This window comes from Xyrauchen texanus, chromosome 21, assembly GCF_025860055.1.
Source record: "Xyrauchen texanus isolate HMW12.3.18 chromosome 21, RBS_HiC_50CHRs, whole genome shotgun sequence".
Taxonomy (NCBI): Eukaryota; Metazoa; Chordata; class Actinopteri; order Cypriniformes; family Catostomidae; genus Xyrauchen; species Xyrauchen texanus.
The window spans coordinates 17518979-17531094 of NC_068296.1; the positions used below are offsets into that span (position 1 = coordinate 17518979).

The 12116-nt window shown below is 35.7% G+C and overlaps 1 protein-coding gene across 4 annotated transcripts in view; it reads right to left on the reverse strand.

Moving 5' to 3' along the window:
* Window positions 1-4913, reverse strand: part of LOC127661428 (pleckstrin homology domain-containing family A member 7-like) — a 131465-nt gene extending 126552 nt beyond the window's left edge. For all 4 annotated transcript variants that reach the window (XM_052152132.1, XM_052152130.1, XM_052152134.1 and 1 more), the window contains exons 1-3: window positions 4770-4913; window positions 4587-4663; window positions 4422-4479 (exon numbers count right to left, since the gene is read on the reverse strand). In XM_052152132.1, coding sequence (XP_052008092.1) covers window positions 4422-4479; window positions 4587-4663; window positions 4770-4852 — 218 coding nt within the window. In that variant the 5' untranslated portion in view covers window positions 4853-4913. The remainder of the gene's footprint in view (window positions 1-4421; window positions 4480-4586; window positions 4664-4769) is intronic.
* Window positions 4914-12116: the final 7203 nt, after the last annotated feature.

Here is a 12116-nt window from a genome sequence, read left to right on the forward strand (position 1 = left end):
ATGCTTATAATATAGGTGTGGCGGAATACATCAATAACGGCCTAATATCTGTAGCCCAATATTTGTAGCTTTGGTGATGCTGGCTGAATTTTTCAGACAGTCCCTTACCCACTGTAGGGACCATTTCTAACAAATATCAAGGTTAAATTATTACAATGATCGACTGATTGAACGATTTCATGGTGACACAATCGGACCATCTTAAATATGGGACAAATAATTTCATCTTCAAATACGGAACGATAACATATTTTACAGGACGGTTGGCAGCCCTACTTGGAAATGCCAATCTGAAATGATGATGTCAAGAGATTGTATAGCATTCAGACTAGCACGGAAATGCATGGACCTAGCACATGTAATGCTATATAAAGAGAAAATGTCCAAAAAGAACGATTTGTAGCATTGATGGATTTTTGTGATTGGAGAGCTGATTAACGTCAAAGAAATGCACCCTACTTCTTATGGTCGTTTACATAAACCTGTAGATATAAACCCGATTTGCCAATAGAGATCACTGTTTTCCCAAACATTGCAAATGTACAGTTATATCCTTTTAATTGTACTCATGAAAGAAAAGATCTCGTGACCCAGCAAACAATGAACCGTGACCCACTTTTGGGTCGTAAACTAGTGGTTGAGAAACACTGGTTTAGAGTCTAGGAGGTAGGTAGTAATAGAACGGTATTTAAAAAACTAAAAAGAAGCAAAGAATAAGAAACCACTTGAACTTCCCGTTCCCATTTCTTAACTGCTTTTTTGCTTCAGTATACTGAGATGAGTAAGGGATCCTTGAATCTATTGTAGCACATGAACAATAAAGTCCTCCAAACTTTTGTAAAGATGGCATTAAGGGGATGAAATTAAATGTCTATTCGTGGAGTGATTCATGCCATTGAATCAATGTTAGACTAATTTACCGTTGCATTTGGAACCTTGAGAGATTAAAAATACACCAGCAAATTAAGCAGACTCTGATCCTTGCTGGAAAAGTGGGCTCAGGCTGGTGTATATTCACCTCATTCAGCTCTGCCCCTTTTCAGTGCTCCACACTTCCATGTTTTGTCTCTTAACTTCCGGATTGCATTAAGCAACTGAGAAGAGTCAATCAGAATGGATTACTTGTGAGAGCACAGCAAGTATTTCTAACACCACAGTCTACACCACCCCTTTACTACATGAACATTTTCATTTGGTGTTTTGCTGCCAATTTAAATGTTCGTTTTTCTGGGACCCATGTAGAAAATTGGACCTGGAAGATCACATTCAGACACTACGCTTTTCATGATACAAGCATTAAATTGTTATACGTGTAATTGTGCTTTATTTTTAGGTTTCGACCTATTAACAATATGTGTTAAAACGTGTTGTTGATATGAAATTTCAAACAGTGACAGCTCGTAATATTTATTTTGTTTATAAGTTCATAACATTAAAGGAATTTACATTTGTACTTTTTAAAATTAATTTCTCACCAAACATTTTTAAAAGGCTTCAATGTGAAAAAATAGTTTGAAACGGATTATAAAATAAAACATAAACTTTCACATGTATATGTGTATGTATGAGTATGTATAAATGGAACCACTTCCCCATTTAACACTCAGCTCACTTTAACTAATGTGATGGGTGAATGACACGAGGACATGGTCAGAGGTGTCTTACAGAGATATTTTTAATGACTCTGTGTTGTCTCATGGAGTTTCATGAGCACATAGGCATATCAGTATGTCCGCTGCGTACAGGTAAGATCTAGTGGATTTATGAATGAAGTTCTCCCCGCTCTGTTTCCAGTTGTTATTACATCCTCTGAACACTTTGAAATACTCATGACAACTTTTGGGAACTCTATAACCTGTAAATCAACTTCGCTAGTTAATAACACTTTGACATCACATTCATATATATCTTTATAGAAAACACTAGACAGGAAGTTCAAAGAAAACATTTTCAAGATGTCCGGGCACTAGTTTCTCTGGCACAAACAGAGAATAATGTAGTAGTTATTGAAATACAACTGCTTATGTTAAATTGTTTCCATAAGGGTGAATTTCCTGAAGGTCATATTCCAAAAATAAAAATAAAAAATCAACAGAAACAAAAAAATACATAAAGCAAGTAAAGCCTATGTTTAGGACTTTTAATTATTTTTTTTTTGGCATTGTGACATTATATACAGGACAAATAAACACATTGTACCATACATTTATTATGATGTATAAATACTTAATTATAAATAAATAATACATATTTTTTTAATGAGAAATGTATTGTGCTTAATTGTCATGAAAATTATCTCACAATTCAAAAAATCTTAATGGTCCTAAAAATAGGCTTTATTTTCTACATGCATAACATACTTTCTTATTTTTAACTTTTGATTTTTGAGTGAAGACCGGGACACTTTTCCCAAATGTTTTTAAACTATTATTGTAAACTTTCCATCAATCCACATTCATTTCAAAACACATCCATTTAAAATGTTCAGCTTTGTGTTCACTAATCATATTGCTATTTATGCTGTAAAGCATCAGTCAGGTGACTGTCTGTTAAAATTCACTATTACATCCTGGTTGTCTTTATTCAAACATGCTCCACCCATGTAAAATCCTCAAACAGACATTCACGTGATGTCATGTGGTGTATTTTTGAATTTGTCAGCAAATACATTACAGTCATGCAGCTGAATGGGCAATCTGACTTTCTTTCACATTCACCAGTCTCAGAAAAAAAATTGACTCTGATTCCCACACTCAACTTCACAGCTATAATGATCATCAAACATCATCTATACAGTCTCAGAAGAAAAGGGCTTTTTGCTGACCTCAATCAAAACAATAGATCATCTTCAGCTCAGTGCCGGATCGATCCCCAAATCAGCACTTTATGATTTAAAATCCAGCTAGTTTTATTCCAGAGTTTCCTTCTATTCATCCTTAGGACACGTGTCCACACAGATATACCATATGAGAAATCTTAAACACGCACACCTCACACAGATCTGAGATGAGAGCTCTTTACCAATGCAAACATCCTGGAGCAGAACAAGACAAGGCAACAACAACAAAAATACTATTTTATAATACAAAATATTTTTATAGTATTATAAAAATACTATATAATATATTTCTATATTAAGACTACACTTTAATGGTAGTAAAATGGTTCAGTCACAAAAGTGGATAATTAAATCTATAGTATATCATGTTATCAACTTTTTTTGCTGTATTATTAAGATGTATTCGACCACCCCCTCACAACCCCATAATATTAAGGCAGATGCTATTTGCACCCCAGTGCAAATATTGGCAAATATTATTAGCCCCCCAACCCTGGTAAAAATGCTGTTTGCACCCCGGTGCAAATAGTGGCTTATACTATTTGCACCCATAGTTAAACACTAATTGTATAGAGGCATTACTGCAGCGTGTTTATTGTTTTTAGAGTCCCAAAGACACACTACACCAACCTATACCCCCAAACCTTCCTTTACAAAAAAAGGAACCATAGCATCACTATGGAATTGTGTTGTAAAATCACAGTAACCACAAAATGAAACATGGTTACTATATAAACACCATATTACTGTAGTAATACCATTGTTAATTGCATCAAATCTATGGCTTCTGCCCAAGAAACAGGGTTACTACACTATTAATATAGTAAAACTACCTTTATATTCATTTTAATGTATTTTTATAAGTAATATTAAAGAAAATATTAAGAGAGGAGACAGGAAACAGAATGGGAAAAAGAGTGCGACAAATGCAGAATCAAACCCGGGATGAAAAGGCACGGACACACAGGCCTTTCGTCCCAAGCTACTGAAGTGATGCTCACAATGCAGTTTGTTGTACATTTCTATGTTTCCAATAGACATGCTGTGTGGCAGGTGTTATTTACACCTGGGTGCAAAAGGTCATGCACTAATATTAATGTGAATTATCTCAAATCTACTCAACTGTAGCAAACACACCTGCATTTCCAATTTAGACAACATTGTGGTAGTCATTGGCACATTCTGCGTCAGCTGAGTGAGTGAGTGAGTGAGTGAGTGAGTGAGTTGCACGAGCCTGTGATGCCACAAAATGCTGTCTATATAGGCAGCTCACTACGTTTTGAGACATGTCCAACCTGAGACATTAATTGAAATGGGCGTGTCCACCTGTTCCATACACTTGAACTTGATCACCTCTCTACAATGCATCAAGAAAACAATAAATGTATGAATATCGAAATTAAAACTTACCTTTGTTACTCATTGTACACTACACAATATTCCCTTTTGAACCAGGAGTGATGCTGTTTTACAACCATATTATAGCTCTTCTTCTAACGGCAATGATGTGCTTCAGACATGCAAGTCACCCGAGGTATAAGAACACAGCGAGATATAATCACAATAAAACATTTTCACTTACTCGATAAAGAAACTCGCTGCTTCCTTCGTAAATCCTTCTTCCCATCCTGACGGTAGATCTAGGAGACATGGACCATTACACGTTTACAAAACTTTTACTGTTCTGCTTTTTCTCGAACATAATAGTTAAGAACTGAATTCTTGCAAGCTAAATAAAAGCGCATACCAGGCCGAATCATATGTCCAGAATTAACTGGTTCACAGGTACGGGGATGAAGCCAAGTAGTGGTGCTCGTCTCATCGCTGACAGGAAAACAAACCACCTGTTAGCGATGCAAGCGGCTGGGAAACACTCAAACGACATTAGAAAAAAATTATATTTATTGCAATAATGCACATATGTTCTTACTCGATGAAAAAGACCCTGCCGTCTCTGCACACCCCATAAGACCAGTTCTCAGGTAAGGTGTCCCGCCGGAGCGGCGCCGCCATTATTCCCGTGTAAAGTCCTGTCTACCTCATATTCCCTCCTCGCAGTAGCGATCAACGCTTGGGCAAAAGGCGATTAAAGGGGAGGGCTGACTTTGTACTATGTGGTTTGTGTTTACAGTCTGGAAGCTTGGCCGACAGAAAAAGATACGTTTATTATTTGGATAGAGCGGCGCTAGTTGTCACAAGGGCTGTATTTAATTTAAGTGCTTTATTGGCATGACAAAATTATTTCGTGTTGCCAAAGCAACAAAATAGCAAAACAGAATACGAAAAACAGAAATGACCAGGCAAGGATCAGTTATAGAATTAGTCAGAGTAGCGCCATATTTAATTTCTTACAGGACTTAGTTAAAGAAATAGTTCACCCAAAAATGAAAATTATCTCATCATTTACTCTATTTTTACCCCTATGGCATCCCAGATATTATTGACTTTCTTTATTCTGCAGAACACAAACAAATAGTTTTAGAAGACGATCTCATCTTTGTAGGTCCATACAATGCAAGTGAATGGTGACCAAAACTTTGAAGCTCCAAAAAGCACATAAAGGTAGCGTAAAAGTAATCCACAATACACCCTTTAGTTAATGCCACAGGTGTACAGCATGATGCCAGCACAGTGATAACAGCGCTTCGCTGTCACAGAGGTTTAAACTTTCCCAACAGCTTGCGAAGTCCTAAACCACGACTACAGTGGGTTGTATGTATCCCGCACACTGGTAAAAGCAGCGTGCGTTATTCCCGTCTGCCAGTAGTGAGAAGTGTCTCACTTCAGAATCGCATTAAAACAGCCTTGTGTTGCCATCTTCTGGAGAGAAGGACACCAGGCTTTTGTGTCTCTCAAACGTTAGAGAAAAGCTGCACACGTTTGACTTCACGTCAGCAGAAAAACGCTTCTGGGCTATGTAAAATTGGAGGAAAATATAAATTAGCTAAGGTGAGAAATTATATCATATAACCTAACGATTTTTGTTATTTTAATATTTCTTTGTGAACAAAAAGATATGTGGCAAATTGTTGTTTAGCTTTTTGCTTTTTCCTCTGTTTTTGTTTTTGAATGTTTTTTATTTCAATGAGATGCAAATTCATTACTGACACCAACATTTCTTGGTGGAAACTCTGCTTCATAGTTCTTGACGCATGCGCAGAGCACTAGATGCCGCTAGGTCGAGCTTGATATAATGATAGATTTATAGTAAAAAAAAGTTACATTTTGGTCTGTTTCCCCCCAAAATCAATGAATCGCTTCAGAAGACATGGATTAAACCACTGGCGTGTCATGGATTACATTTATGCTGCATTTATATGGTTTTTGGCGCTTCAAAGTTTTGGTCACTGTGGCAGGGCGGGGCCGGGTGGTGATTCATCCCGGTAGTTCTGGTACCGACGAGCGACTGCTCGGTCCATTGACTACCGGAAAGTGAACGCGGTGTCCAAATTTGACGCTTATCCAGTGCCGCGCTCAACTGATCGAGTAACTCGTCAATTCGAGGGATTGGATAAGCGTTCGCTTTCCGGTAGTCAACACAGAAACGGACCGAGCCGTCACTCTTCGGTACCAGAACTACCGGGCTGAATCACCACCTGGCCCCGCCCTCCGCCCTGCCACAGTCACCATTCACTTGCAATGTATGGAACCACAGAGCTGAAATATTCTTCTAAAAATCATTTGTGTTCAGCTGAAGAAAGACATACACATATGGGATGGCATGATGGCGAGTAAATCATGAAATCATTTTCATTTTTGGGTGAACTATCCCTTTAAAGTCTATTATAAGGTTTTGAGTCAAAAGTCTAATTACACAAATGTGTGTTTTCGCCAGCAGTTTTGTGTCGGTTTAAAAATTATTTCAATCAATAAACCACCCTAGCAGACATTTAGGTAAGGGTCAGCAATAATGAAGGTAGGTTTTAACTGAAAGGTTTGAGCTATGTTCTCAGGAAGAGGATATTCTTCATAAATGCCTGATCAGGGCATGTTGTTACACCTATGCAATTTATTACTGGTTATTACAATATTCGTTGGCCGATAAAATGCTTTGATATTTTTGTGTGCTACCTTTAACATTTTTGCTACTTCATGACTTTAGTGTATCATAATTGTTTTACTATTTAAATGTTGCTATTATAATAGGCTGCACTGTGACAAATTACCCAATAGTGTTTTACTTCTGAAATGTAATCTTGTAGTGATTACAAATTACAAATTGAAGTTGAAATCTGTAATGTACAATAATTACACTTTTTAGATCATCTGATATGATTACTTTCAGATTACTTTTGAAATTCATTCATGGCACAATCAGAGGTGTTATGTGTTTAAGAAACTCATTTCAGCCAAGGAAAAACTGGAGCTACAATTTGAAAAGTTAAGTTGCCTTACTGCCGGTGAAAATCACCATGGTGAGTTTGCTTCACTGCATTAGTGAAAACAAGAAAAGAGTCATCTCAGGCTTTATATGAATGCCACTGCATCTAAAATCAGGAAAGCCTGTTTGCATAATCCATGAAGCTCAACAATGTAATCATGTAAATCGTAGTGTTGAGCATACATATTATCAAGAGCGGAGGACTTAACAGTCACCAGTTTAAGAATGGATTTGAATCAGAGCAAAGAGAATTGGTCAAGTTTGAAGGCTGATTGTGTTCTCACACATCCTGGAAAACCTGGAATTTTGCAATGCAGTTTTCTAGTCAGTGAGAAAAATACCTAACTGTCCTGAAAAATAGTTTGCATGTGTCACTAAAAAGATTTTGTTGCATGTAAATACCATGGTAATGATCGAGACTCGGTACAGGTGTTAAATACACAAATACGCACCATTTTGTCACTGTTAGCAGCTGCTCATTGTGAAACAACATTACTGGTTTACTGTTATGAACAAAGCCCTGTTATGTGCATTCTCTGCTCATCTGCTGTCATCACTGCTATGCTCCGACTAAATAGTTTAAGTATTGATATTGTTCAAAATATGATTTGCTTTTACTTAACCCTACAGCCATCAAGTCGATGGATGTAATGTTTAGTAAAAAGAAAACATCTGAGTTGTAATCTTTAGATAATGAATTGTAAACTTTAGATAATGACGACAGTCAGAACTCTGCTAAAGGCGGAAACACATCATCACAGTCAGTGAAAAGGGTCCATTAAACCGCAGAAGGCTACGATTTAATTAAATATAGTATCTGCATGTGCTGCACGCTACAAAATGAATGAGTAAAGCTGGTCGCACTGAAAACACTGCATTGTGATCATCATGTGTGCTCTGTATTTGTGTTTAGTAGAAGAAGCATGCAGAACATACAGGCTATATTTATTTAATTAAATCACATCTTTTTGGGGTTTAATAATCACGCTTGGCCATGTAGCGAACTGCTTAATGAGGTGAGAAACTATGGTTAAATACACACAGAAACACCTAAATAAAAGCTTGATTTAAATGGACGTGTGTAATGGGGGAAAAAGACCAAAAATTGTACTACCGTATAGTACTGTAATGTTTACTGTAATTAAATAATAATAACAATAACATGTATTAATGAAATATCACACATCTGTGATGTTCTGTTGTGCAGCACTTCATTTTAACAACATTACCTCCAGTTTTTTTTTTTTTTTTTCAAATTTAGTTTTGAGGATTTTGTTAAAAGCACTTCATTTGCTAAAATAATTGCAGTTATGTTTAAAAAAATTATATAAAATATTTATGTTTTATTTGAATAAAGTTTTAATTAATCAATTTGATTAGACAAAATTAAATAAATAAAATTGAATGAAGCTGTCGAATACAGAAATTCAGAAAGAACAACCATCCAATAACCACAATACACATCATGAACTCTCATGTGTGTGCTTAAATATCACACCAGTTGTGCACATAAATTGTCCTAGAAAACTGTGCCTTGAAAAGAGTGGGAAGCCTGGCTGGTAACATACTGATGCAGTCCTGAACTGAGGAAGGAGGTCAAAATGTTAAAGGAGATGAAGGGAAAATCTGTTGCAGATCTTGAGTAAATGTCTTTGTGTAATTTGGCCTTCGTGCTTGACATGACCAATTGACAAGTACCTGTGGGAGCTAAATGTCAAGCTCTAGGGTCCCAAACAGCTTTTCAGCTCACTGGTAACAAGTGTCAAATCATTCAAGGCAAGATGGAGATTCTCACTCTGCAAGCACAGAAGCGCTACAACATCAGATAATGCAGATGTGTGTACAAAGCTCCATTTGCCATTTGTTGAGCTGTTTCACAATGACAGAAGCAAACAGCTGGAGTTAAACATATTTAGTGCACTGTTTAACATCCCACCAACCGATGAGCTAAATGTTTTCCAACTAAAAATAATTGAGCTTCAAAGCATCCGCTGCTTGAATTTTACAAACTGTATAATTTTAAATAAATTGTAATTTTCCTCTTCTGAGAAGGCACTGAATGTACTGTTGCATCTGTGTTCGGGACAACAAGGTCATTCAGGACATGTTTTTGTGTCCCTTTGTGCTGCCTTTTTGGCTTCAGACCACTGACAGATCCACCTAACCTCTAATATAGTTACACCCAACCAACCAACCAAACCCTGGTCTCCAGCTATGCTGCAATATGGAGTCTGACAGGACAGAAGAACTGAGGGAGAGGTCAGCCATGTTCTTTCATGGCTGTGAAGGCAGAGTTACTGTAGGCTGGGAGCTTACATATGTGCATATCAAAGTTAGTTCACTAATTTAATTCTATCCAATATTGCTGTAATCTTTCTGTGTATTCTCATGGCCTAGACTGCAGAGAGGAAAGAGCAAGATGCTATACTACAAAAGAGCCTGAAGAGGTCAGGTGTACATCTGGAAAAGCTTCTTGAGAACTGGTGGTGTGCTTCCATCACTTCCCATTTCCCATCACAACAGTGGGACACTGCCTCAGAAGGAGCCTCTGCTGGTCAACAGCCAAAGCAGTAAGGAACACATCAGTATTTATAGTACAGGAGTGACTCCCAAGCTTCATGCATCCTCTGCCAGGCACCATCCCTACAAACTACAGATTGGATTTAGGATCAAGCCATGCCTGTGGGAGTCTCTGCAATACGCCACCGTGCAAGGGACAATGGCTGCTGATGGTCAAGTCCTCATTTGAACAAATTTACCACCAGGAACACATTTAAGAGGCTTGCACCGTATAGTAACCTAGATAGTTGCGTTGAATACTGCCTAAGCCAAATGAGAAAAAGAGACAGAGAAACTGAACTGATAACATACTGAATTACAATTAAATATAAATGATTGTGAATATAAAATATGACTATGCATTAACAAAAATAAACTTTTTACATAAAATGTTACCTTCCATTAACTATAAATTATTCTGTGCATATAAAGTATTATTGTGCATTCAATTGTGTATTCAGTGGTTCAATTTATTTTTGTTAAATTGTGCAACTTGAATAATTGTCTCTTCTTTTTAATTTTCTAACATATTTTACGGATCAATTGTATGTATTCAAGACAGCATATTATACAATGTTTATTCCTGATTAAAACCAGTTAATAATGTTCAGTGTCTTGTAGAATTCATTCATTGGCAGCCTAGCTTTATATTTTACTTTAATACTTTCTGAATTTTGAAGAATACATTTAATACAACATTTTGCATGGTGCAATGATAACTGAGCAGTAGCCTAAACATTTGTAAAATATTGTTTAATCATGTGCGTATAGGAGTAAAGAATGACAATTTAATTAAAGAGTTAGTTTACCCAAAAATGAAATGAAAATTCTCTCATCATTTACTCACCCTCATGCCATCCCAGTTGTTTATGACTTTCTTTCTTCAGCTGAACACAAATGGAGATTTTTAGAAGAATTTCTCAGCTCTGTTGGTCAATACAATGTAAGTGAATGGCTGTCAGAACTTTGAAGGTCCAAAAAGCACATAAAGGCAGCATCAAAATAATCCATATGACTCCAGTGGTTAAAATCATATATTCAAAAGCGATATGATAGGTGTGGGTGAAAAAACAGATTAATATATATATATATATATATATATAAGTCCTTTTATACTACAAATCTCCACTTTCACATTCTTCTTCTTTTATTCACATTCTTTGTGTGTATAGCCACCTACTGGGCTGGGAGGATCGTTTATAGCAAAAACAAACTTAAATATTAATCTGTTTTCACCATCATATTGCTTCTGAAGATATGGATTTAATCACTGGAGCCATATGGTATACTTGTATGCTACCTTTATGTGCTTTATGGACCTTCGACATTCTGGCCACCATTCACTTGTACGGGTCTACAGAGCTAAAATATTCTTCTAAAAATATTTGTTTGTTTTCAGCAGAAGAAAGAAAGTCATAAATATCTGGGATTGTAAGAGGGTGAGAAAATTGGTGAATTATTCCTTTAAAGTCTCATCTGCATTTCCGTCCAATGTATGAAATGGATCCAAATATAAAAGTGTTTTATTCAAAATTTTGAACACTTTATTATCTGCCTATCTGTGAATATTGTGTCATTGACAAATAAGGTTGTCCCTTACATTTATAGCATTTTGCACCAAAAAAATCGACTTAATTACTTGTGTCATATGGTTCAAACATCAAGTAAAAGGCATTAAAATAGCTTCCTTGCACCTTAAATACCTAAATATATGAGTGTACAGAACATTATTAATTAAAAATAAATAAATCAAACATGTTTAAAGGTGTATAATATTTTATACAAACATCATGATTTTTTTAAGTCAAGAATATCAAGATGTTTTCACCAAATGACCTAAACCAAATGTGCCTTTTCATTCAAATGTAAAAATATGAATATATTTAATATGATATAATGATTTGTTTTTTAAACTTATCACACAGTCTTGTGGGTCTAAATAGACCTTCTCTATTTTATGATTTGAACAATATTTCTACCTACATGTTGGTTGCACCGCATGACTGATTTGTTTTTCAAATATTAATCATATTTTATAATAAAACAAAAAATATTCACAGCATTTTTTTAAAATAAATAATAAAAGATTATTCAGCACAACTCATAAAACGTTTTAGTTTTTCTCAAGAATTTCAGTTTTTAATGAGACATTTTAAATATTTTTTTATTCTCTGGATGGTTGCACCTCATGACATTTATTAACATTTTAATTTTTTCAAATGACTTTGAACTCCGAAACTGAAAACATGTTCATCATAGAAGAGGTGTATTCAAGCAATTGTTTTGTGATAATTTGTAATGTATTTTTAAATAATTTATTAGACACAGACAAATAAT